Source organism: Podarcis erhardii, assembly GCF_964252035.2.
Source record: "Podarcis erhardii genome assembly, chromosome: 15".
NCBI classification, from domain to species: Eukaryota; Metazoa; Chordata; class Lepidosauria; order Squamata; family Lacertidae; genus Podarcis; species Podarcis erhardii.
The window spans coordinates 15,126,486-15,153,010 of NC_138505.1; the positions used below are offsets into that span (position 1 = coordinate 15,126,486).

A 26,525-nucleotide genomic window follows, 5' to 3' on the forward strand; every position below is an offset into this window, starting at 1 on the left:
AGTGGAATGTAGGTCACTAGCTCTTTGTGTGTGTGTGTGTCTGGACTGAATCTCTGCAACGAAAGGCTGCAACGTCTGGGGAGTTTTTAGTTTGGAAGAAAGAAGATTGGTGCAAAACATACAACTGAGATTTACCAAGTTACGCGTGTACCCGCCAACACTAATCCAATGAAAATAGGGACGTCCTATACCGTAATGATAGGAATTTTATTATTTATACCCTGCTCATCTGACTGGGTTGCCCAGCCACTCTGGGCGGCTTCCAACATACTGTATATAAAAACATAACAAAACATTTAAACACTTCTCTATGCAGGGCTGCCTTCAGATTTCCTCTAAAGGTTACTTATCTCCTTGGCTCAGGGGTTGCATAACTCCGTACCCTCCAACATTTCTCCAGTGAAAATAAGGGCATCCTAAGGAAAAGTGGGATATTCCGGGATCAGATCAGAAACCAGGGGAGTGCTTCTGTAAATCTGGGACTGTGCCTGGGAAACAGGGACACTTGGAGGGTCTGGCACGGTGCAGGGCAGACTTTGCTACCCCCAAATGGAACTCCTCCATTAGGGATCTTCTCAATTTGGCACCCCTGTGCTCAGCACCCTGTGCAGGGGAACTACCCACACCGCCCTAAATCCTGCGCTGAATGGTGTGAAGGTGGATAGAGATAAGTCCCCCCCCACTCCCTCTCTCGAAATGTGAGAACCCAGCTTCCTCCAGTCGGCGGGGTACCCTCTCCCCACCCAGTGTAAATCTGTGCTTGCAGTTTGCGGCTTGGCTAACAACACTCAGATCCTGCTTCGTCCGCAGCACAGCCAGGCCTGGCTTGATGCTTCTCTTTGCTGCCTCTTTTCAGGGCCTTCACCACCTGCACACCAAAGGGAAGATGCACAGGGACATAAAGGTATGATTTCCCTGCAGAATCCAGGGCTTGGCTAACCTAGGCTCAGTCAGCTGGTCTCAGACGCCCTTTGGGGTTGCTTTTGTCAGCCTCGGAGGAGGAAGGCAAGGCTGGGTGGGGAGGGAGGGAGGGGAGCAGTCTCTCTCCCCACCCCCACCCCATTCTGCTTTGGCAACAATAGCTGCAATTCTCTTCCCTTTCTTCTGTCTCTTTTCCAGGGGGCCAACATCCTGCTTACGGCCAACGGAGACGTGAAACTCGGTCAGTTCCTCTTCTTGACTTGCTTTCTTGTGGCAAGCCTTTCCTACTTCCAGCTGTCACTCCCAAAATCTTCCTCTATATCTTCATCTGCGAGTTCCCCTTCTCTAGACCATCCATAGTGACCATGCCTTGACTGGGTGTGTCCCAGGTTGCTGCCCTTAGCGGGGACCCCCAGATTGAGGACTGCAGGGGCGGCTTTGGTCTACCTCTTCACATCCCTCTGGCTTTGCTCCAGATCAATTTACCTTATTTTTCTCTGTATAAGACGCCCCCATGTATAAGATGCCCCCTACTTTTGGGGACCCCAAATTTAGAAAATGGGAATATGCGCTATCCGTGTATAAGACGCCCCCAGATTTTAAAACTTATTTCAAAGTAAAAAAACCCCTTCGTCTTATACATGGAAAAGTATGGTATTTATTTAAAACAGGGACTCTGGCTGTATCTTGCCATCTTTTCTAGGGGTGTGGCGGTGGTTCAGGAGCAGAGCTGGGGTGTTGCATGCCAGCTTCAACCCCCCAGTTTGGCATTTCATAATATTGTATTTTATTCGTTCGGTTTCTGTGAGATACTTGGAGAACGTAGGCTGCTGTGCAGCCTTACAAATGTAGGCCATAAATCAATAAATGAAAATATTCTGGGTGGGTTGAGGGCTGTGGGCCTAGGGACATTTGAGGGGTTTTATGGGGGGGGGGTGTAGGGCCTGGCCCACAACCCTACTCCTGTGGAGTCTGGATTGCTCTGGCCCACCACCTGAGCAAGGAATGTTTGCCCTTCTCCTTTATCAAACCACCTCTTTCCTTCCCACAGCGGATTTTGGGGTCTCTGCAGAGCTGACGGCGTCTGTGGCGAAGCGGAACTCCTTCATTGGGACCCCCTATTGGTAATGTGGGTGGGGGGCAGCGCTCTGTTTCTTTCTCTGCACCCTCTCTGTCTGGAGGGTGAGCTGTGGGGGCCATGAAGCCCCCAATTTGGCCACAAACGTACCCAGTGGCCTTGAACACTCGCTGCCTCAGTCCTCCGGCCTGCAGCATGGGATGGTGGTTCTGAACATCCTTGCCGGGTTGGTGTTTGTGAAGCACCTTCATAGCCTTGGCTGGCGGAGGGGTGGTGTTGCCTAGTGGGCAGAGCTCTCCTCACAGGTCGGCAGTTGCAGGGAGGACCAAGCAGGAGCAAACGATGGGGAAGATGGGCCCTTCTCTCCCTGGAGAGCCACAGCTTCAGGTCCATGCAGGCCACCCTTTCCCAGGTGGCTGTTTGGCTCAGCTGTGCCCCTTCTCGTCCTCCCAGGATGGCACCAGAGGTGGCTGCGGTGGAGAAGAAAGGAGGCTACAACCACCTGTGTGACATCTGGGCCCTCGGCATCACGGCCATTGAGCTGGCGGAGCTGCAGCCACCCCTCTTCGACCTGCACCCCATGAGGTGAGCTCAAAAGTTAAGCCTCAGTTGAATGTGTCTAAATGGGGAGTTGCCTGTAGTTACTGAAATCTTTCTATATGGCTGTATCATAAAATATCAGGGCAGCCAACAACAATAAGAGCCTTTCGACAGTGGAACGGACTCCCTTGGAAAGTGGTGGACTCACCTTCCTCGGAGGTTTTTAAACAGAGGTTGGATGGCCACCTGTCAGGGATTCTTTAGCTGTTATCCCTGCATTGGCACAGGGCTGGACTAAATGACTCTTGGAGGACCCTCCCAACTGTACAGTATTGTGTTTCTGTGAATATGTATGCAGTCGTACCTTGGAAGTTGAACGGAATCTGTTCTGGAAGTCCATTCGACTTCCAAAATGTTCAGAAACCAAGGCACGGCTTCCGATTGGCTGCAGGAAACTTCAGGTTACAAACGCTTCAGGTTACAGACTCCGCTAACCCAGAAATAGTACCCCGGGTTAAGAACTTTGCTTCAGGATGAGAACAGAAATCGTGCTCTGGCGGCACGGCAGCAGCAGGAGGCCCCATTAGCTAAAGTGGTGCTTCAGGTTAAGAACAGTTTCAGGTTAAGAACGGACCTCCGGAATGAATTAAGTACTTAACCCGAGGTACCACTGTACTCACTTCCAGGTTTTCAGCGTTCGGGAGCCAAAACGTTTGACTTGCAAGGCGTTAAACATCCGAGGTACAACTGTACAATGAAATAGAAATCACCTTTAGAAATGGCACAAAAGGATATTTAAAATCGCTGGCCCATGAACTGCAGAGGTCTATCTACACGAAAAGGTATTCAGGAGACTCCTGGAAGTCAAAAGCGAGAGGGTGCCCGCTGCATCTCTGCTCGAGCATTCCATAATGCAGCACTAAAAGCCCTTCTCCCACTGAGGACCGGCTGAGGCTCTGGCTAGCAGTGCACCTCTGGATTATCTCAGTGATGGAGCTGGGATGCAGGGGTTCAGGTGGTCCTTACGGTATCCTGGGCCCAAGTTGCTCAGGGCTTTGTTACATCAAAAGAAGAGCCTTGAGCCTCACCTGGCTGCAACAGGAGCAGCCAGTGCAGGGGTTTTAGTAGAGGTGTCCCATGCTACCAAGCCATCTGCCCCCATCAGCAGTTTAGCTTTTGGCCAAAGGGCAGCCCCAGGTAGAGTGGCTTGCAGTAGTCCAGCCTCAAGGTTCCCAGGGCATGAACTCCAGTAGCCAAGTTATCCTAACCCCGATCCAACTGTCTGCCTGCCTCCCTGGCATACAGCCTGGTGCCAGAGGAACGGATGGCACGTTGGTGTTGAAGAGAATCTGGCAGCGCCATCTGTTCGCGAGGGCCTTTTTCCTCAGCCGCTGCTCATATGCTGCCTTTAACACTGTCAAGGAGAAGCAGAATCTGCCGATCAAGCCACTGTGGATGCTGTTTTCAGGAAAGCATGTGTGCAAGCAAATCGCTTGAAGTATTCCTTTCTTTAAAAAACAAAAAGCGTGGGTGCAAAAACGATTACCCTTGCGGGGAACGCTGCAAGAATTGTGGTGTTGGAAAGGAGCCACGAGGGGGGGTCATCTGGTCCAGCCCCCTGCAATGCAGGAATCTCAACCAGATTATGCATAACAGATGGCCACCCAACTTCTGCTTAGAAACCTCTAAGGAAGGAGAGTCCACCACATTTAGTAGGAGTCCGTTCCACTGTCGATTAGCTCTTACTGTCAGAAAGTTCTTCCTGATGTTGAGTCGGAATCTCCTTTCTCGTAACTTGAATCCATTTGCGTCCTAGAACCCGTAGCAGGAGGAAAACAAGCTTGCTCCATGTGAAGATGGCAATCATATCTCCTTTGAGTCTCCTTTAAACATACCCACTTCCCTCGGCTATTCCTCAGTCTTAAGGCTTGGTTTATCATCTTGGTCGCCATCCTCTGCACATGTTCCAGCTTGTCAATATTTTTATTTATAGAGATGATGCGGGTGGAAATAGAATAAAAATAGCAAAGGAAATAATTAGGTACCTGGCTGACTGCCTTTGGCCTTGCAGCCAGTGACCGGAGTCCTTTTCCTGGCCGTCCAAGAGGGTGGTGGCCCTACATAGCTTTGAGGCCCCCCACCCACCTGAAGCAGCTTTAGGCAAGTGTGGGGAGGGAAAGGGGAGCTGCCCCCACTGTCTCCTGTGAGGTCCCAGCCTCGGTCACAACCACCCCAGCTCCAGGTTTCTGGGAGAAGCGTGAATGGTGTCGCTTGCTCTGAGATGGCTAACCATACCTCTGCTAAGAAACAGCCTGCATGTGGATCTTGTGAGGGCAGGCGCACAAAGAGCGCGCACACACAGACACGCAGGCTTCTGGTGGGCGGGAGGATTAAGCAACAGGAAATGCCACACGGAGGCCTCTCCAGTAAGACTGGCTTTGCCTGCTCTCACAGCGGTGTGTGTTTTGCGTGACGTGCCGGCTGTCTGTTGACATTGGTGCCCCATTAATAACAATCTCAGGCCTGACCTACTCAGCAGAGTTTGCGTGCAGGAGAGAAGCATGTTCTGAACCTGTATGTAGTAGCCCTTTTCTTTTTCAAAGGCAACTGTGTGTGTGGGGGGGGGTGTAACTGGACCCACAACGGTGCAGAAAACCAGGCCCAGATTTCTTGAGTGACCCTCCTAGCGGTTAGCGCAGGGGTCAGCAAACTTTTTCAGCAGGGGGCCGGTCCACTGTCCCTCAGACCTTGTGGTGGGGTGGGCCGGACTATATTTTGGCGGGGAAAAAAATGAACGAATTCCTATGCCCCACAAAGAACCCAGAGATGCATTTTTAAATAAAAGCACACATTCTACTCATGTAAAAACACGCTGATTCCCAGACTGTCCGCGGGCCGGATTTAGAAGGAGATTGGGCTGGATCCGGTCCCTGGGCCTTAGTTTGCTTGCCCATGGGTTAGCATGTTTGAACATCAGACATAATCAGCAAATTTTGGGGGAAGTTGTGAGGTAGGGACAAATTTGGGACAACAGAAGCAGGTATTGTGCCTTTTTTAAAACACGCAGGAGGAACGAAGCAGGAAAGATGATCCTTGTTCTGTCTTTCTGTCTCCAGGGCCTTGATGCTGATGTCAAAAAGCAGCTTCCAGCCCCCCAAGCTAAAAGACAAGGCCTGCTGGTGAGTGACTGGGCTGTGCTCCCTCTGCTGGGTTTCGGTTGTGTGTAAAGAAGGCTGGATCTGACCACCTTATGCCAGTGAAATGCAGTGTCACAATGGACAGGTCGGTGGACTGGGTTCAGATTCCTGCTTGGCTACAAATCTGTATCCTCGAACCATTTGTTTTCTCTCTTAGCCTCCCTTCTCAGGGTTATTGAGAAGCTGCAGTGGGTGGAGGACTAGAAGAAGCTGCCTTTCACAGAGTCAAGCTATTTCTCCATCCATCCAAGTCATATCCGCTCTGACTGGCAGCTTGACTTCTCTGGTTGGCTGCCGGTTGTCCTCAGCAGTGGCGGAGGAAGGGGGGGTGCGGCAGGTGCAGTCCACCCCGGGTGTCACCACTGAGGGGGATGACAAAATGCCGGGCGGCAGTCACCGCAGGGCCTGCAGCACCTTCGAGCTGCGTGTCTCTCCTGGGAGAGACGCAGTGGCTTGGATGTGCGCAGGCGCTGCCCTGCCTAAATAGTCCTTCCACTGTAGGGCAGCTGAGTGGGAGGAGGCAGGCAGATTCCCAAGGCCCCATGGTGCGTGCCAACCCTATGGATGGCGTGCCCCACCTCTGGGAGCGCCGCCCTAGGCGCCTGAGCAGCTTCCTCCACCACTGGTCCTCACTCGGGGGTAGGAGGGGGGCGGCTGCGCCTGAATGACAGATGCTGGAACTCTGAAGGGTGGAGAGTTCTGTGGCTGTTGTGCTTTATCCAGCTGGAGGGCTTCTTTGATTATCTGGCTGCTGTGAGAACGGGATGCCAGACCAGGTGGTTTGATCAGCTCTTCCGATGTTCTGAAGGGGAACTGGCAAATCCTTGGAGTATAATAATAATAATAATAATAATAATAATAATAATAATAATAATAATAATAATAATTTATTGTTTATACCCTGCCCATCTGGCTGGGCCTCCCCAGCCACTCTGGGTGGCTTCCAAAAGAATATTAAAATACTATGATACATCAAAGCTATCCATAGTGATGGTTTCAGGCTGCGATGGGGTTTGCTGTTGAATACCAGCTGCTGGGGGCATTGCTGGGATAGGGCTGTTGTTGTGCTCACGCCCTGCCTTCCGGTTACTCAGTTAGACACTCGACTTTTTAGCTTGTCTTACCTTCCCTTTCTCCCTTCCAGGTCGGCAGATTTCCACCATTTCCTCAAACTCTCCTTAACCAAGAACCCCAAAAAGCGTCCCGTGGCAGAAAAACTCCTGCAGGTGACTCAGGACAGAAGTTGGGGTGGGTGGGCTTGGAGAGGGCGGAGAACGACAACTCCATCCTCAGAGATAGGTACTTCCTTCCAGAGAATTACAGGAGTGTCGTTTTTAAAAATGCCCCAAATTGTGCTTTTTTAAAGCGAAATCTCCAAACAAAATTATTATTTTTACCTGTTGTTTTTTTTAAGGAAAATTGCCAAAAATCAACACTTCTGATATGGGCAGCCATGCACCTGACTTTATCCAGGCGTTTTATCCTGAATCCCGGCTATGTCCCGGAAATTCCGGACATATGGCAGCCCTACTGTTGCACTCGGGTCCTGTTTGGCGGCTTCCCACTATGGCATGTGCTTGGCCACTGTGGGAACAGAATGCTGGACTAGCTGCTCCCCCTCCTGGTGGCCTGATCCAGCTGCTGCAGGGCTCTTCTGTTGTCCTTACGGCAGACACTTTAGTTGCTGTGAGAGCCACCGTTTTAATTTAATTTCCCACAGTGCTCTGGTGTTGTCCTGCTCTGGGGCATTGTGGGAATTAAAATCTGGATGCAGCTGCCCAGGAGAGGTGCCAGGAGTGGGCCGCAGCAGCTGCCCAAGCTGCCACCTGCTAGCCCTGTGCCTGGTGGGCATTTGGGGGAACCTTGAATCTTCCTCTCCGCTCACCTTGTCTTCCTCTCCACCAGCATCCTTTCGTTAGCCAGCCACTGGCTCGCGTCTTAGTCATTGAGCTACTGGATAAAGCCACGAATCCGGATTTGGCAGTGGCTGCCCTGGTGGATGATGGCGACTTAGAGGTATGGTCCCCAAAGGCAGTGGCAGAAGAGAGTGGGGAATCTGCTATAGACCCATGACGTTGACTGAGCAGATTTGTTCTCTCCCGAGAGCCAAAGAGTAGAAGCTGCCAAGAAGCTTATTTTGGCTAAATAGGAAGAGAAACCTCCTAAGAGTGAGAGCTCTTCCACAGGCTGCCTTTTGGGGGTGGGGGCTCCCCTTTGCTAGGAGGTTGCTCAGCAAAGGCCCAGCAGGAACGTTGATAAGAGTTGCAACAGTCTGCACTGCAGATCCTGTCGAAGGGGGACCTCCCAGAGATTTTCCAACTCCGACCTCTGATTTTTTTCATGCAATGCATATAATTAACTTGCGGGACTCACTGCCACAGTATATGCTGCTGAACAATATGACACAACATGATGGCAAAAACAATGGCACTAAACACTATTTAGAAACTAATATAAATGATCAGAAATTACAACCAAAGTCTCTAAATCTTCTTCATCAGTAGCAGTAGAATAATTCAAAAGTTCGATATATACATAACCTGTCACCAAATCGCCGGAACAGAGTTTCCGGATAACCAATCTGTTTAGTTCAATGCTTCATCAGCCAGTCTTCATCAATTCTTCATCAACCAGACTTGTAAGAATTAATATGAGAAGGATGCAGTTCAGTTTCTTAACAAGCTGAAATTACAATATACATGCGATGAAACCTGCGCCTGTATAAAATTAGAAAAGAAGGGTCCCAGAATTCCAGACAATTTATCGAAGTCACAACGTGACTGACTCAAAGAGCTCTCTAATGAAGCTAACATTGTTATTAAACCAGCCGATAAAGGAGGTGGCAAGAGTTACCACCCCATGGGCAGAGTGCGGGCAATTGGGGGCTACCATGAGGCCAGAGCTGTTATCTTTTATGTTCTGGTCCTAAACACCTCTGTTGAGAATGAGAGACATGGGAATCTGCTCCTACTGCATCACACCAAACTGGCCCGTCTAGCTCAGTGTTGCCAGCCCTGCCTGGCAGTGGCCCTCTCTGGGGTCTTTACCCAGCCCTTCCTGGAGGTGGCAGCAGGGATTGAACCAGGGACCTCCTGCATGTGAAGCACATGCTCTCCCATGCATTGGCTGAGGCTGATGGGAATTGTAGTCCAAAGCATACAGAAGGCACCCGATGGGTGAAAGCTGGATGCTCTTTGTTCCGACTGAGTTCTTAGGCATGCTTGGCTTTCTCTCTTTAAACCACTCAGGCTTACGAAGTTTTTCCTGACAAAATCCGTTCCCATCGGCCACATGGGCCAGTCGAAGGGACCCTTGCAGAGATCCAGTGTAAGTACCTCCTGTCCCCTGGCTTTCCCTGTCCACCCCTTTGGACCCTGATTTCTCTCTCCGGTGGGGCTTTAAATCAGCCTGATTTCTCTCCAGACTCTCCCGGGGCATGGGAAGCCCCCTAGTGAAAGTGGAAAGCTGTTTGGGGCGGGGGATGTTGGTGAAAGTCCCTTCTGGAGATGGTGGGTGAAAGGTGCCCCAGGAGCGTAGGATGGCATGGAGTTGAGCAAAGGGGGACGGAGAGGTGGCAATCAGGTTGGCGTGGTGCAAACTCCATGGCAGGGCCAGTCTGGTGTTCCTGCTGGTGTGTTTGCACTGTGCCACCCTCTCCCTCCCAGTAAGCATCAGCAGCCTGCCTTCTAGGAGGTCTGGAAAACACCTCTGTCCCCCTCCCCACGTCTTGAGCTCCTATGGGGTATCTTGCGGCCCCCCTTTGCCCTCCAGTGGCCTTTGAAGGCAGGGTGTAGGGAGTGTTTTCTTGGGTGAATGGCATGAAGCCATTTGGGCCTTGGTGGTGGTGGGGAAGCCCTGCTTCTGAGCAAAATGACTGATGTTTGCTCTTTTATAGTTAATCAGGTCAAATTCGGGCCCCCACTGAGGAAAGAAACAGAGCCTTGGTGCAGTCTGGTAAGAATGTCAGTCAATGTGTGTGTGTGTGTGTGTATGTTTTGGAGGGGCAAAAGAATGAGTAGATTGCTTGCTTTGGCCTCAGGGCGCGTTTGGGGAAGGAAATTCACAACTGAAATTCTGACGGGGGGGGGATAAAATTCATCCATCGAATCATACAGCTGGAAGGCACCACACGGGTCACCTAGTCCAACCCCCGCAAATGCAGGAATATGCAGGCTTGAACCCACAACCCTGAGATTATGAGTCTCATTCTCTACCAGCTGAGCTATCCCAGCTGGGTGATTGGCTCACCTCGCCCGATATTGCCTACTCTTGACCGTTTGTGACTTTCCAGGCCCTCAGAAGGTAAGATGTTTCTTGTCAAATGCCCACGCACTTCCCGCCGCCGCCATTGCTCGCTCCCTGTTCCTTCTTTCACTGGGTATTTTGGGGGAGTGTGTGCATCAAATTATTCTAGCCTTAAGATTTAACAGTACTTTTTGTGTGTTTTGCAGAAGGAGGAGGAAGAGGAGAACTGGATGGTCTTAGGAGATGGAGAGTAAGGAGCCTGGGAGAAGGGCAGGGTGGTGGGAGCCCCTGTTTCTCATCCCTCCCCACCTTTGTGAAACAGGATGGCCACTTTTTCCTTCTCACTGGGAGGAAGAGCTTGAGAGCTGCCGCTTTTTCTTCCCCAGCAGAGATGGGAAAACCAGGGCCTGTTGAATTCTGCCTGCTTTGCTGCTATTAAGGGGACAACCAGAAAAACGGCCACCTTCCTACAAGGAAGGGGGTGGAATTTAGGAAGTTAAAAATGAGGTTAACATAGCTGTTGCAGGGGAGGAAGGAGGCAGGACTGCTGCACAGGTGTGAGATTTCCTGATGGTACTTTTGGTGCTGTTTTTCTCCTCTTTAGGAGCCTCCTTCAGTCGGTGGAAGAAGCACTAGAAGAGAGGTATGCTGATGCTTGGGAGGTGGAGGAGAACTTTGGGAGCTGCTGCCTTTATATGACTTCAGGCTCTTTGTACACCTCTGGCCCTCTGTTATTGTCTCAGCTCCAGCAGGCAGAGACAGAATAGGTGGAGCTACCCTTCCAGCCAGGCCCCATCCTGCGGCTCTGGCACTCCAGCTCTAGACAGGCAAACTCAGCCCCCTCTCTACTATGAAGTTTTTAACTTCCCCTGCCCTGACTGCCAATGCATTTAGGCTGGCAACTGAAGAAGGAGTCTCCCTGCACATGCTCAGGCACTCTGTTCTTTGCTTATTGTGGAGCATTGGCAATTAGGTTCTGGAGCCAAGTCCTGGTCTGTGTGGGCTCAAACCGAGCCCCAAATATTCCCCTTTCAATGCAATACCCCCTGTTTCTGTTCTTATGAGTCCTTTGTCTCCTGCAGGAGCCTCACCATTCGCCCAGCAGGCACCACAGAAAAGGTACTGTTTCTTCATTGCATCTATCCCATTACTCCCCCCTCAACCGCCCCACCCTCAGTCTCCCCCACTAAGAAGCCCTTTCCCTTGCTTTATTCAGGTCCATGAGGAACAGCGGCCCAGCAGCACTGGGGAGGGGGACATGAGCACGATCAAGAGGGGGCCCCTGTGGGATTTTCTCAACCTGGAGCTGGCCTATAAGGCTCCCTGGGAGCTCGAGGAGGGCCTCGACTTCCCAGCCCCCGAGTGTCAGAGAAGCCAGAGCCTGCCAGGTGAGGAAGAAGTGGAGCCACGTGGGTTGCGGAGAACGCAAACTCCAAATGGGTTTGGAGTCTTCCCCCTTCTAGGAGAGGGGATTTGTGTTCTGAAAGCGGAAATCCACAAAAAAGAGCTGTGAGAAAGCACGCTGGTGAGCGGGGATGGAGACGGCACAAGCGCTGGCCAATAGGCCCTGTGCACAGAATTGGCTTCTGGTGCAAGCTGGTTTCTTCTGAGCTCAGTTGGTTCTTCACCAAAGGGCTATCTAGTTTATCCCGTTTTCCGATGCCCGGAGCCCAAATTTGCCCAAAGTGGCTCAGGTTTTGCACCGAGGAAAGCCAAAGTCTGTGACACGTATAAATGATGGAAATGGAGCCACTTCTCCTCATTCTACATGATTCATTCTAGGTTTTGCCAGTGCTGGAAAGGGGAAGCTGCACCTCTTCCTCACTGGATATCTTATTCAGCCCCTTGTGATATTTCACCAGGAATCACCCACATACTGTCAAGCATATATTAGGCACCTTGAGCAGAAACTTGTTCCCTGATTTTTCACCTCCTTGAAAGCTGGGATTCTTCCAGGTACTGAATTTTCACACCATCTTGAATTATGCTCCGTTTGAATGAATTCAGCCTTTGCAAGACCAGCTGTGAAACAGGGTTTAATCTGGGGCTCCGAAGGCTCAGGTGACAATAACTTAGGGTGGCAATAAGGATTAAACCCTGCTTCGTCACAGCCTCCTAAGATCAAATAGGCTGCAATCCTATGAATGCTTGATTACTCCTGGTGGAACTTACTTGTGTGTGAACATGCGTAGGATTGCCTTGTTAGGTGCCACAGGTAGATTCCCTCTCCCCCGCCACTTGTTTTTCTGCTATAGTAAATAAAGCCACTAAAGGTAGTTATTAACCAGAGACTTTTTTAAAAATAATAATAATACCAGACTGCTCATTCTGTCATCTGCAGCGAACATGGAAAAACAGGCTACTAGCCTCTGAGCTAGAGATGTGAAGGCCTGGGGTGTGGGGGACTAGGGCCTTCTGCTCCTCTTCTATGGCCAGAATGGGAGCCAAGTGGGGCAGAAGCTTCCTGTCGCCCTCTGCTTGCCCACTTCTTCCTTGCTCACCTCCAGAGAGTTCCATGACACCCACGGCAGGATGTTAAACACAGACCTGGATTTCAGCTTCCTATTTTGCTTCTGCATTCCAGCGCATCACACACCCAAATGTTTCGGGTGTGTTTTTTAATTAAAAGCAGCCTCCAGAAGCCATAATTCTGAGAGGAGGAGGAGAGGCAGTGAATGTATGTGTTTTTTTTGGGGGGGGGGCAATAGTAGTGTTTAACTCTTTCCCTACCACCCTTTTAAAAATGCATTGTTTTCTGCGGCTGCTCCCCTCGCCCTTTTACAGGATTCCTAAAGGATGCTTAGCAGGTTGCTGCTGTTGGGGGTCAAAGCTGGGGGCTTTATTGCATGTATTTTTAAAAAAATGGATTTATATCCTAGTGTGTTTTTTAAAAAACAACAACAACACAAGGCTTCAGGGCAGCTAAGAATCAAATCTGATAAACCAATAAATTACATGCAGTAAAAAGATAAAACCATGCAATAAAACGGCATAGTAGAAAGAAAGCAAATCTGGCAGCGGGGAGCGGAGTAGATAAAATGAAATGGTTGGCAATTAAAACCAAGCCGGTACAGAAACGGAGTAATGGGAGGGGGCTTGGCAGGGAAAGGGTTAAGCAGCCATCCAGGATGGCATCTGTGCAGTTGGGTGGGCTAGTGGAATCCAACAGAGAGGGGCTTCATTCTTAAATCTTTTAATTTGTGCCGGTGTGACGGCGGTGCTTGTCTTTCCCCCACAGACAACGCAGATCTGAGCGATCCTTCAAATACCTCACGGACAGGCTCCCCCAAGCCTGTGGACTCGCTCCTCTCCACAGAGTGGGCTACCATGAAGAGGAAGGAAGAGGCCACTGTAAGTGGGGGCGGGTGGGGGCAGAAGCACCCCAAAATCTCCACGCAAGGAAGCCTGGGATCAGAGCAACCGTTAAAGCCTGTTTCTGGTGGAGGAAACAGTGGTGATAAGGAACACGACCTAACTGGCTAAAACCTTCAGAGAGGATGCCAGCAAGATGGGCTGCTGGGTTCCCCCTCCAAATATTTGTGGGGTGTAGTAAGAGGAAAAGGTGGGGCTTGGGGAGTAGCAAGACATGTCTGGATTGGCTCTTTGACACTCTTGTGAAAAAGCCCCCAACGCTCCTGTTTCTCGTGAGGAGTGTTCCACCCCACCTGTTACAGGTACGGGGTTGAAGGTTGCAATCCTATTGAGGCGAAGGGGTCTGGAGTTAACCCAATATGTTGGCATCTTCAAATAACTACACTCTTTCTTTCTTTCTTTCTTTCTTTCTTTCTTTCTTTCTTTCTCTGGTGACTTCCCCCACCTCTTCTTGACCCCTCCTCTCTTGCAGAGGCTGCTGTGTCATGGGTTGCCTCCCACTCCAAAAGTCCACGTAAGTCCTCTTCCCTGGGCAGGGGAGGGTGGTACATGCATCAGCAAATTGGGGCCAGGAGAGTGAGGTGGGGCAGGGGGTTCACAGCAAAGGAATTTTGTAGGTCTCAGTACAGGAGCCCTGGAAGTGGGGCTCCAACTCCCCCGTCCGCTCCCTTCTACAGCTTTCTGTATCTTCTCTTTTCCAAGATGGGGGCCTGTTTCTCCAAAGTCTTCAACGGCTGTCCGCTAAAAATCAACTCGGCTACAACGTGGATCCACCCAGAAACACGAGGTAGAACCCACATGTTTGCTGTGGAACCTTGGCACCAGTGATTGGCAGATGGTAATTTGACTTCCCCCTCTTCTCCCCCCCCCCGTAGATCTCTACCTAGTGGTGGGAGCTGAAGAAGGCATCTACACACTCAATCTCCATGAGCTCCATGAGGACACGATGGAGAAGGTGAGGACCCTGGAGAGGGAGGAGCTGGGGTGGAGGGTTCTCGACACCACGGGAAGCAGGGGCGGATCCTTGTTTCCACACGCCCCGTGGGACCACGTTTGGGCCTGCCCACCTGTCTTATCACCTGACATTAAAATGATGCCAAATTACCCAGTTAGAAATTGAGAGGTGCCAGCAAAAAACAATTCTGCTCAGCACCAATGCTCAGTGGAAGGCATTGGTCAAGGGGCTGCTGGCTGAGGCAACATGGATGTAGTGCCTCAGCTGCAGTGGTGCTGTCCATGGTCCTGATTTGCAGCTGTCTTGATCTTCCTCCAAAGGGCCAAGAGCTACCTTCCCTCTGCCCTTCCCAGGCATGACCCATGCTTCACAGCTTTGTTTCCAAATGCTCTTATATTTGCTCCAGAGCTTCCCCCACAAAAAACCTGCTCTTTACCACTGAGTTGGAGCAAACAGCAATGCATGGAAAACCCAAGTTGCTGTTTGTTGTGGTTCAGGTTTAAAGAGCGGGTTTTTGTGAGGAAAGTTCTGGGGTGAAAGAAGGAGAACTCAGACAAGGAGCTTCAGAATGTGGAGTGGCAGGTCTGGGGCAAAGCTAAGCCCTCACTTGACCCTTGCCCTGCCTGCCAGGGGAACTAGGAACTTCTGGCCTCTCCTTGCTTGGGCCTTTACCATGACCACCACCAGAGGTGGACATCCCCCGTGGATCGCAACAGGAAGGGCAGGTGGGTGGGTGCGTTTGGTGGTGGTCAACTCAGGAGGCCCTTTCATTCATCGCTCAGAGATGCCCACAAGAATATCTGTCAAGATGCTGAGGTTACTTATCCCTACAAGCTCTTTTCTTATAAACATTGAAATTTTATATTGTTTTTGCTGGCTCCTTTAAAATATCTCTCTATATAAACACTATTCAGTCTTCATTAAGTTCCTTGTATCTAACTTGGACACACTCGTTTCATGCCACGAAAATGCAGAGATGGCCCAACAAGCGACTGATCTCTCTCTCGCCACTTCTCCCTCTCTCTCTTGCTTTGTGCCATTCATCCCGCCCCCCATCCTCCGCCTGCTCCCCTCCCCCAGCTCCTTCCACACAGGTGCTCTTGGCTCTACTGTATGAACAATGTGCTACTGACCTTAGCTGGTGAGTGTCCAGAGACAGAGCTAGAACCCCCCCCCTCATTTCCCCTCTTTTTGCCTTGCCCATAGGTATCGGGGTCGATTTAAGGGGACTGGGGGTAAGCTTCACACGTTGGGTTTAGAGGGGCAATCGGGTGCGTGGCTATAGGATTGAAGAGTCCAGAAGGTCTCTGAATATAAAAAAGGGCACCTGCTTAAACTTCCATTTTGCTCCGGCAAATGATCCTCCCGATTTTCCCGCTTCTGCCTTTGCAGGGAAGTCCTCCCAGCTCTCTTCCCACAACCTTGTGGGTCTCTTTGAGCAGCGGCGCCAGCTGCAGAAGCGGCAGGTCCCCCTCTCCATCGCCACCAACCGGCTGACAGAGCGGATCATCCCCAGGTGGGGAGAGGCGGGGAGGGAGGGACCCCCCCTGCCCCCTGCCCCCTGCCCCCTGCCCCCTGCCCCATTTCAAAGAGAGGAGAGTAGTAAATTCTCTTCTCTCCGCCCCCAATATCCTATCCAAGTGTTGGAAGTATGGCTGATTTCTCCAAGCTGCTTCCCAGGAAGCTGCTTGCGACTGGAACTGAAGCTGGGAAGGGTTGGCTGTGGGGTCCTGGGAAAGATGTTGGGCAGGCAGAGGACCCATGGGAGCAAGGAGCAGTGCAGAGCCTCAGATCTCCACCCTGTGGTTTCTGAGTGCCCCTGGGCTTAAGAGGCAGCCTGTACATTCCTAAGCCAGCCTATGGGATGCCCAAGAAGAGGACCCTCCCTGGTGACTTCAGGTGACTCCCACCTGAAAGCCCCCCCCCCCAAGGGCCACAACCAGGCAATGCCAGTGGTATTGAGGCTGGTGGACCCAGTGGGTTTGATTTCCTATAAAAGCAGCTTCCTGAGTTCCTGCTTAATAATTCCTTTATTGGGCCTCATGAGGACTGGAGTCTTGCTTCATTTTGCAGGGGAAGGACTATAGCTCCGTATTAGAGCTCCTGCTTTGCAAACAGAAGACGGCCCCCCGCTCGGTCTCAGACAGACTTTTCAGTTAAGGACGGACTTGGCGGGGAGGACCCTCTCCTCCTTGCCTCTGGCCTGGTGAAATTCTCCCCCCACCACACACACACACCCAGGCCTAAAGCTGTTCCTTTCTCTTGACAGGAAGTTTGCCCTCTCAGCCAAGATAGCTGACACCAAAGGATGCTTGAAGTGCCGTGTAGGTGAGTTTCCTGGAGAGGGGCAGGCCTGTTGGGAAATGACAGTTGGTGGCTGTGTGAGGGAAAGAGGAGTTTTGGGGATGTGGAGGGTGGAGGAGATGAGGGGGAGAGGGAGAGAGATGAAGTATAACTTACAGTTTTTATTCTATTTATATCCCAGCTTTCCTCCAAGGAGCTCATGAAGTCATATGTATAATAATAATAATAATGATAATAATGATAATAATGATAATAATAATATATGTATTTCCCAGCCACTCTGGGCGGCTTCTAACAGAATATTAAAATACAATAGTCTATTAAACATTAAAAACTTCCCTAAACAGGGCTGCCTTCAGATATCTTCTAAAAGTCTGGTGGTAGTTCTTCTCTTTGACATCTGGAGGGAGGGCGTTCCACAGGGCGGGTGCCACTACTGGGAAGGCCCTCTGCCTGGTTCCCTGTAACTTGGCTTCTCACAGTGAGGGAACCACCAGAAGGCCCACAGCACTGGATCTCAGTGTAATTTTCTTCCTCCCCTCACAACAACCCCGTGATGTTCGGTGGAGAAGTGGATATTCAAAATTTGACTGATATTTGGCTCACACCAGTATTCCCCACCCCAAAGCCAAAAAGGGAGCAGCTTTTGAACTCTGGTCTTAGTTCATGGCCAAAGGGAGGGGGGTGGAAGTGTGTGACAGTTTGTATACATTTAAAAAATGACCTGGCCAATACAAATGAAAACCCACTTGCGCCCACATGGTGGAGGCGACGTTGTAGCCCTGTGTTATGCCACCCTCCCGTAGTGTTGTGCTTTTTTGAGAAATGCAGTTGGGTGGAATTGGACTAAGCCGCGCTGAAAGGGGGAAGTGGGTGATTAATGGCTTCCTCATCCATTGGAAAAAGAAAACGGGGTGACTCTTGTGGGTGTGCGGAATTTGATGAGAAACACGGCATGATGAGAAAATAGTAATCAATGCCTCCCCCAGAAGCCCTTTAGCAGTCAAATTTGCAGCTTTCCTCACCACTCACTTGCATTTCCCTAAAAAACAAGCCCAGTGAAAAGCCCAAGACCATATGTGAGTGAAATTCGGCTAAATTATGCCCTGGAGGAATTGTGGGGTGTTGTGCCTTCCAGATTCAGAGCAGCATTGTTGCAGGCCCAGCAACAGTCACATGCAACCAGCTGCAATTTTGCAGCCTTTTGGAGCCTGCGTGAACATGGAGAGCCCTTCACACAACATGTTAAACCGGAAGGCTTTTTGTTCGCTGAACTTAATAACGCAAGCGGGGCAGTGTTTCAGCGCAAATTAAAATGCAGCTGTTTTATTTTGAAAGATAAACACACTGCTAAAATGGCACTGCCTATGTGCCCAAGTGTAGAGGGCATGACAACAGGCTCAACCCACAACATGGTACAGCAACTTCCTTGCCCACAGCCCAGTCTCTGAGCTGCTCAGCTATACCATGCTCTGCCACATTTCTTCTTGAAAGGACAGAGAATTGCACTCTGAATTAGTTTTTCTCAAGAGACAGGGAGAGGCGCCAAGAGAAGCAGACCCCTTTTCTCCTGTTGGGCAGGAGGCCTTGACCGAAGAGGCAGCAGGAGGCTCTTCTGGGGGCAGGGGGGACTTTGGGGAGGTTGACACCCCCCTTTCTTCTGTATTTCAGTGCGAAATCCTTACTCTGGTAGTACCTTCCTCTGCGCTGCACTCCCCTCCAGCCTGGCCCTCCTGCAGTGGTACGAGCCTTTGCAGAAGTTCATGCTGCTGAAGGTAAGTGGGTGCAGGGCCAGGAATGGGGGTGCAGGATGGGAGGAGGGACCCTCCCCCCTGGCCTTCCAAAGAGCACCCAAGGGAGCAGGCAGGAGGGCATGGTTGGGCAGCGTCAGACCTGGTTCCTGCATCCTCTCTCTCCTCTCCAGCACGTCTCTGTGACGCTGCCCGTCCCCCTGACCCTCTTTGAGCTGCTGGTTGTGGAGACGGAGGAATACCCGCAAGTGTGCTTGGGGGTCACCGGCACCGACCAGCCAGGGGCGGAGCTGCATTTCAGCACCCTCTCCCTCAGCACTGGCCTCAGCACCTCAAGCCCTTCAGGTAAGAGAGAGGGAAACTGGCATGGAGTCAGGGAGGGGTGGGGCACGGCCCCTTTAAGAGCTGCTGCTTAATGCTGTTAGGCCCCCCCCCTGCTCCCCTTTTGAGGGAACCCACAGGAAGGCAGACGGCTCTTGGGCTCAATCCTGCTTGTGGGTTTCCCAATACAGTCATACCTTGGGTTACAGATGCTTCAGGTTGTGATTTTTGGGTTACGGACCGCCGAAACCCAGAAGTACCGGAACAGGTTACTTCCAGGTTTTGGCAGTTGCACATGCGCTGAATCGCAACCTGCGCAGATGCAGGTTGTCAATGCTGCAGGTTGCGGACGTGCATCCCGCACGGATCACGTTCGCAACCCGACCATCCACTGTACAGGCATCTGGTTGGCTGCTGTTAGAATAGGATGCTAGACTAGATGGGAGCCCCATTGGCCAGATCCTACAGGACTCTTCTTACATATATTTTTTTCTTAAGAAAGGGCGAAGGACAAAAGCCAGGTGTGCAGGAATAAATAAACACATAATAAAATAAAATAATCTCTGCCACAGATGCGCCCCATAGGCCTGAGTGGTTTGTTGTTACAATGGACCCAACCCCAAATGTTGGAGGACATCCTGGCTATCCTATCGGGAATGATCCTGTTTAAGGTTCCAGCCACTCAGGTTCCAGGGCAGTCCCCTTCGAAGAGAAGAGAAGTTGTTGGAGTCTCAAGCAGGCCTAATGCCCCCACCCAACTCCACTGTTTCCATTTCTAACACACATTCAGCATTTAATGGCTCCTGGAAACCATTGACTACGCTCAGGGCTGTATGGGGTTTTTCCCCCTCTGGCTTTTTAAAAAGTTGTTTTGTACTTCTGCATACCCCCTCAGCGTTCATCCGAGCATGGTGACCCTGTTGGCACCTCCCCAACCAAGTTTGCGATTAGAATTTTTTTATGTGTTGAATAAAATTATGTTTTTAATCTTGACTTTCCACTAAAGAGCTCAGGGCAGCAGACATGGTTCCCCTTCCAACCTCACAACAACCCTGTGAGGTGGGTTAGGCTGAGAGATGACGACAGGCCCAGGATCACCCAGGATGCATGTGAAGAGTTCGGTTCTGCGAGGCAGATTTGACAATGGGTGGTCAAAGGCAAATTGGCTGGACGGCAGCTGGCTGGACTGGTGCCAGAGATTGCATTGCCCGGCCGCTGCCAAGGCCCATGGCTCAGGAGGTGACCCAGCTGCCAGCAAAAGCTGCCATATAAAGACAATCTTCCATCTGACTCAGCATTGCCTGCAGTGTCTATAGCAGGAGCTGTGCAAGGTTTTAGGCCCTACAAGGAGATGCCAGCGGGGACTGAGCCTTGGGAGCTTCTGCATGCAAGCCAGATGCTCTACTACTGAGCTGGTCTGCCCTTTTCCCTAAAAAGAAAATAAGATTCTAGTCCTCATGCTTCCGAACAAGGGACTGAACTGAATAGGAACGCAGTCTGTGTTTATTAGGACCAGTCAAATGTTGGGGTATGGAAAATAGCAGGAGAGATTGATTTTAATGGGGGGGATTACTGATTTAAAAGTAAGGATTTGTGGGCTGACAAATTGAAGAGTAACTCTTCTTGACATTAGGGAATATGTTATAGTTAAGCAAAAGTCTAGCAGGAACCAGAAATGAACAGCCGATGGGTAATGAAGAGGAAGAAAATTGAAGGGGGGGGGAGCAAAGATAAAATGCTAAAGTATCATTTTTGAAATGGGATTTGGAAACGTATTTAATATTGAGCAGCTAACGAGGGTGGGAAGTGAACCATCAAGATGGCAGGCTGGGAAGTCACTGTTAAATTTGTATTGAATTTGAATTAATGTGATGTTAAATTCATTATTTTTTTTTTGAAAAGCAATAAAAAATAATTGGCAAAAAAAAAAAGGAACATAGGAAACCGCCTTATGCTGAGTCAGATCCATTGCTGCATCAGTGGCTCTTCATGGTTTCATGATATTCCCTGTCCTGTAAGGAGCGGTCACTGGGGACTGAGCCTGGGGCAGTCTGCATGCCAACCACCTCCTCTTTTCCCACTGGCATCTCGCCCCTCTTGCTCCTCCTCCCATTCCTCTGAGTGTGGCCCCCAGCTTCCCCTGCCCCTGCTGCCAGGGCCAGCCCTAGACTAGCCTCCCATGCCTCTCTCCTTGCAGGTCGGCCCTTGGTCATGGCCAGCCACGTGACGCAGATGGACCGAGACACTGTCCTGGTGTGCTTTGAGCGTAAGTCTTTCCCCAGTTTGACCTGCTCCCTTGGCCTTGGTCTCCCCGCGGTCTGTCTGCCCCTCCCCTCGCTTGCCTCTTTGCCCTTTGGCCAACGCTGCCCCTCCTTCTCTCGTCCCCTCAGGTTGTGTGAGGGTGGTGAACCTCCACGGCGCCCCTCAGGGAGCCCTTCCTCCAGAACTCACGTTCCACTTCCCTATCGAGACCATTGGTAGGTGAGGGTACCTGGGTGGGGTGTGTTGGGTGGGGCTTGAGGCCTCCCAAACGGGTTGTGGCTCCTCAAGTGCCTTCCCTCTGGCAGTATAGTCATACCTCATGTTACGTTTACTTTAGGTTGAGCATTTTCAGGTTGTGTCCCGCAGAGACCCGGAAGTACTGGAAAGGGTCACTTCTGGGTTCAGCCGCACGCGCATGCGCGGATGTGCAAAATGACGTCACACGCATGCGCAGAAGTGGCGAATCGCAACCCATGCATGCGCAGACATGGGTTGCATTCCTTTCAGGTTGTGAATGGGCCTCCGGAACGGATCCCGTTTGCAACCAGAGGTACCACTGTATCGGATTTGGGAGGTGGGGTTCCTGCTTCCTGAGTTAAGAGGCTCTTGCTGTGACAGCCAACCTCTGAGGGGGGCCTGTTTGCTCACTTGTAGTCTCCCCATTTTTGCAGTGTGCCTTCAGGACAGTGTCCTGGCCTTCTGGAAACACGGCATGCAAGGCCGAAGCCTGGAATCCAGTGAGGTGAGTCTGGCCAGCCTGGGGCAGAGGGGCCTGTGGGCATCAAACCACCAGCCTGACAACAGGACCATCAGAGAAAACACGAGTTAAGCTCCGTTGGGCGGTGGTGAGGTGGTGCTATTTTTCCTGGACTGTGTGCCTTCCGTCTGTGACATTTGACGTACAGAGGATAGCTCAGCTGGTAGAGCATCAGACTCTTAATCTCAGGGTTGTGGGTTTGAGCCCCACATTGGACCAAAGATTCCTGCATTGCAGGGGGTTGCACTAGATGATCCTTGTGGTCCCTTCCAATTCTACAATTCTATGTATACCCTGTTGGAAACACGCCCGGGAAGGCCGCCATCTTCCCAAGACTCCTGGGCGTCTCTCCGGTGGTCCTCCCTGGCTGTAAATTACCCTCAGTCCAGAGAGGCCGGTGATAAGCGACCCCTCCCTCCTGAGAGGAGCACGCTCGTCTTTTGGCATGTCATTGCAGAAGAGTCAATCGTAGTTCTAAAACTACTTTATTTTACAGTCTATATGTACAAAGAATCCATCAGCATGTCTGTGCTCTTTGAGCACCAGTACAGAACAGCAACACTTTCAGAAGTGAAACTAACTTCCAACAGTACTTCAACTCAGACTTCCTGTCTCACGCTCTCTCAGACACTCACATGATGTATACAAAACACATTACAACAGTACCACTCACTGGAGCAGCTCGGATAGATAAAAATCCTAACATACCCACCCATTCAGGAGGGTACTTAGCTCAGTGGCAGAGCATTTCCTTTGCATGCAACACATCCCAGGTCAAACCCTGGAATGCTGCCAGTGTGGGACCAGACTGAGCTAAATGGACTAACATTCTGATGCAGTATAAGGCATCTTCCTATCTCTGACCTCCACCTTTCATGGTTTAAGTGGTGCCTTTCTGCTGCATGGCTTAGTGCAGTGTTTCCCAACCTGTGGTCTCCAGCTGTTTTTGGACTACAATTCCCATCATCCCTGACCACTGGTCTTGCTAGCTAGGGATGATGGGAGCTGTAGTCCAAAAACAGCTGGAGACCAAAGGTTGGGAAACACTGGCTTAGTGGTTTGTTGGACTAGAGATGGGCAGGCCTGGGTTCAAATCCTCACTCAGCCATGAAACCCACTTGGATGGCTTTGAGGCCACCATTGGTTCTCATCGGAGGTGGTTGTGAGGATAAAGTGGTGGGCGGGGGATTATGTGCAGCAACCCTGAGCTCCTTGGAAGATGGGTGGGATATAAATACAGTTAATTTTAATCATCATCATTAACAGAGGAGAAAATGTGAGGTAATTAATAGGAGCAGTGGGTTAATTCTTTTTCCTTTTTTAAGATGTTAAAGGGTATTATGGGTTTGAGAAATGTGGCATCTGACATGGGGATTTCCCACTCAGCTGTCCCTTCCTTCTGTAACAGGTGACGCAGGAGGTGACAGATGAGTCCAGAGTGTTCCGGGTCTTGGGAGCTCACAGGTGAGGAAATGCCTCTGAGGAGGAAACCTCAACATTTCTCCATTTCCCACCTTCCTGTTGCCATGTCACATGGAATTCAGTGTCCCCTCCGATCCACATACGTTGCTTTTTGGCTGAGTGGGTGTGTTCACAAGCCACACCAAACTGCAGTCTGGTGCTCTGTAGAGGAGCTGGAACAGCCTTTCTCCGCCTCTCCCTTCCTCCTTCTGGTGCAGCCAGGACTCCAGCAGAGTTTAGTTTTGCAGCCTCCTGTAGTTCTGTTTGAACCGCAGGTTGTGGTTGGAAACGAGCTCTGGTTTCGTCAAACAACGCATGGTTGGACCTTGTCTTGGCTTGCTTTGACCACGGCTGGCGTTTGCTTTTATCCACAATCTCTGGTTCAAATGGAATGACAAACCAGGATTTTGCAAAAAAGAAGACTCAGTTTTGCTGGAGTCTTCCTCATCCTCCTATTCACTGCAGAGGAGGGAGGAAAGGAGGCTGTGGAGCAGGGAAGCCCAATACTCAGATATGCATGGTAAGGGCATTTCCCTGTTCAGCGTGGTGGTTGTTATATACCGTATTTTTTGCTCTATAAGACTCACTTTTTCCCTCCTAAAAAGTAAGGGGAAATGTGTGTGCATCTTATGGAGCGAATGCAGGCTGCGCAGCTATCCCAGAAGCCAGAACAGCAAGAGGAACTGCTGCTTTCACTGCGCAGCGATCCCTCTTGCTGTTCTGGCTTCTGAGATTCAGAATATTTTTTTTCTTGTTTTCCTCCTCCAAAAACTAGGTGCGTCTTGTGGTCTGGTGCGTCTTATAGAGCAAAAAATACGGTATTTATTTATAAACCACCTTTTCCATGACAGGAGGCTTACAGATAAAAGAACAGCTAAAACCAGCTAGTGTTGCAAGCAAATGGGCCAGTTTCTCGACTGGAGTGCACTGAAAGCTTTCCTTCCTCCCTGTGATTTTAAAAATATTTTTATACTTTATATCCTACCTTCCCTCTCAAAGAGCAGCAAAGTCCCTGCCCATTCCTGGGGTACTTCTTGCCATCGCCCTAGCTGTGCCTGTGGGCTGCTGTCCCAGCCCTTCCGTTGCCTGCCTAGGACATGCCTGTACATAGGCTGTGCTGCTCATTCTTCTTGCCTCCATTCTCTCCTCCCTGCCAGAGACATCATCCTGGAGAGCACCCCTACAGACAACCCCACGGCGCAGAGCAACCTCTACATCCTGACGGGTCACGAGAGCAGCTACTGACGACCTCCTTTCAAAGCCTCCAGCCTCTGGGAGGTGGTCATCTCAGCCTTGTGGGGATGCACTATTGTTGGAGACACAGGGCTGCAAGCCATGCCTGCTGATGGCAGAGATGATTGCCAGCATGTGTGTGTGTGTGGCAAAGACGGGTTGGAAATCAGAAGAGCCTCCACTCTGCTGCCACATACACTGGACGCAACCTCGGTTTGGCTCCGGAAATGCTCTTCGCCCGTCATCCTCGTCTTCCTGAGAACCTGCTGTGCACAAGGATGGGAGGAGCTCTTTCCTCCTGACTTGGGCCAGCAACTCCTGAGAAACTTTTGCAATAATTTGACCACTAGCCATTTGGAAGAATTTGCAATCTTTCCTGGCTGACACCTTGTGCCTGCTTGAATGCTTCCCTCCTTCCCTTTAGGAGTTGCGCTCCCGTGATGCTGCGGAGGGGCGCCAAAATCTGCTGCCGTGTGAAGACAATCGTTTGTTGGGTGGGGGAGCGCACCCCCCTTCCCTTAGCACTTGAGCTTTAATTTAAAGGTCTTTCAGGGCACTTTGAGATTCTGGCCTGCCCCCATTGACTGGGGGGGTCGGGCAACATTTGTTTTGTGGCTGGACAGCTGAGTGGACAGATGCTGAAGATGGGCAGGGCTGAGTGATGATGATGATGAAAGAGGTGGGGTGTATATGGGGGTTTGGCGTGTGTGTGTGTGTGTGTGTGTGTGTGTGTGGTTGGGTGTCATGCTTGTTGATTGACTAGGTAGGGAGAGTAACTGCCTCCCTGCATGGATGGTTGTTGTTTTGGGTGAGACAGTGGTGGCTTAGGTGGCACCTGAGCTCATCGCTCAACAGAGCCTCTCAGGTGCTCCAGGCCAGTTCTGACCATCACTGTAATTAATCCCCATGGAGAATTGTGAAAGGGGCTGTGGAATCTCTAGTGGAATCAGCACCTTTGCAAAAAACTTCAGTTCCCAGGGGCCTTTAGAAAGAATGCAATGCAAGCCAGTTTTGAGAAAGTTTACACTATGGGGGCCAAACCAGACAGTATGATAAATGTCTGCTTCTTGCATTGCTTGATGGTCTGTTGTTTTTTTTAAAGGGGGTGTAATCAAACAAATTAAATGCAAACTTGCATGTCATGTTATGTGGGGTGTCTTTCGTCCAGCCTTGTCCAGCATGTCATGGCCTTACTTATAGTTGCTATCTGGAATGCAAGGAGGAGGAGGCCTGAATCTTTTCCCCATGAACCACAGCCCTGATGAAAATGGTCCCCAGCCACTTCTTGGGGGAATAGCAGCTTCTCTCGCAGGGTAAATAGCTGCATGCAGGATGGTGTGGCAGGATGGCTGGGGGAAAGGATCCTGATCCTCAGCTGTTCACTTTAAAGTGCAGTCACACATTTAATGTACTGTCTGGGGTTTTGGCCTTCTCTTAGTAGCATGGATGTTCACTCTGAGGCAGGTGGAGGAGCCCCAGCTGGGCCACGTCTTGTGGGTGTCCTGTCCTGGCGGTAGGTTGGTTGGCTGAATGACTACTGAGTGCTGCTGCTGTGGTCCTCCTGCCAGGCATTCCGATTCAGCTTGCCTTGGCCGCAGAGGAAGGCTGCACGAGTCACTTCAAGGCAGGTTTGTGTGTGTTTTGGGGGGCCTTCTTTGCTGCCTTTGAAGCCCAGAAGAGACTCCCCATCGGAATCACAACTGTGGACCATCAGGGCTGACCGCAACTCTGCTTTAACTTGGATGCCAAGAACTTTCCTTCCCAGGATGCCAATATCTCTGTGGTTTTTAATTGCTAAAGCTGAAATTTATTGTCTGAGAACAGAGGGGAGAAAACCCAAACTTGAAAAGAAAATTGCTATTTAACGTAAGGGTTTGATATTAAATTGTGGTATTTTACTCCCCAGTGGATGTGTGGAATTAATGGATCTGATTTTGTTAAATTTTGAATTGGGAGTCTTTGGTGTGGTGTTTTAGGCCAATCTAGACCCAGAAAAACTGTCTGTGGACAAATGTCGGCTCCTTTGGCCAGTAAAGCGAGATGAGCGCCGCAACCCCAGAGTTGTTCGCGACTGGACTTAACTGTCAGGGGTCCTTTACCTTTACCTTTTTAATTCACTGAAAGAGCA

General features: G+C 50.7%; 1 protein-coding gene across 1 annotated transcript in view; it reads left to right on the forward strand.

Annotated features, from left to right (window-relative positions):
- The window catches only part of MAP4K2 (mitogen-activated protein kinase kinase kinase kinase 2), a gene marked incomplete at its 5' end in the record, with an annotated part of 37,048 nt that extends 10,753 nt beyond the window's left edge, over positions 1 to 26,295 (forward strand). Inside the window, 27 exons of the mRNA XM_081842428.1 lie at positions 857 to 904; positions 1,120 to 1,162; positions 1,973 to 2,045; positions 2,453 to 2,584; positions 5,656 to 5,718; positions 6,881 to 6,962; positions 7,642 to 7,752; positions 8,985 to 9,063; positions 9,632 to 9,690; positions 10,188 to 10,231; positions 10,586 to 10,624; positions 11,064 to 11,100; positions 11,198 to 11,369; positions 13,220 to 13,332; positions 13,826 to 13,867; positions 14,056 to 14,140; positions 14,229 to 14,308; positions 15,389 to 15,449; positions 15,701 to 15,824; positions 16,578 to 16,636; positions 18,284 to 18,387; positions 18,537 to 18,708; positions 20,882 to 20,950; positions 21,075 to 21,161; positions 21,618 to 21,688; positions 23,112 to 23,167; positions 24,322 to 26,295. Of these exons, the coding sequence (XP_081698554.1) occupies positions 857 to 904; positions 1,120 to 1,162; positions 1,973 to 2,045; positions 2,453 to 2,584; positions 5,656 to 5,718; positions 6,881 to 6,962; positions 7,642 to 7,752; positions 8,985 to 9,063; positions 9,632 to 9,690; positions 10,188 to 10,231; positions 10,586 to 10,624; positions 11,064 to 11,100; positions 11,198 to 11,369; positions 13,220 to 13,332; positions 13,826 to 13,867; positions 14,056 to 14,140; positions 14,229 to 14,308; positions 15,389 to 15,449; positions 15,701 to 15,824; positions 16,578 to 16,636; positions 18,284 to 18,387; positions 18,537 to 18,708; positions 20,882 to 20,950; positions 21,075 to 21,161; positions 21,618 to 21,688; positions 23,112 to 23,167; positions 24,322 to 24,409 (2,193 nt within the window). The 3' untranslated portion in view covers positions 24,410 to 26,295. The remainder of the gene's footprint in view (positions 1 to 856; positions 905 to 1,119; positions 1,163 to 1,972; positions 2,046 to 2,452; positions 2,585 to 5,655; positions 5,719 to 6,880; positions 6,963 to 7,641; positions 7,753 to 8,984; positions 9,064 to 9,631; positions 9,691 to 10,187; positions 10,232 to 10,585; positions 10,625 to 11,063; positions 11,101 to 11,197; positions 11,370 to 13,219; positions 13,333 to 13,825; positions 13,868 to 14,055; positions 14,141 to 14,228; positions 14,309 to 15,388; positions 15,450 to 15,700; positions 15,825 to 16,577; positions 16,637 to 18,283; positions 18,388 to 18,536; positions 18,709 to 20,881; positions 20,951 to 21,074; positions 21,162 to 21,617; positions 21,689 to 23,111; positions 23,168 to 24,321) is intronic.
- Positions 26,296 to 26,525: the final 230 nt, after the last annotated feature.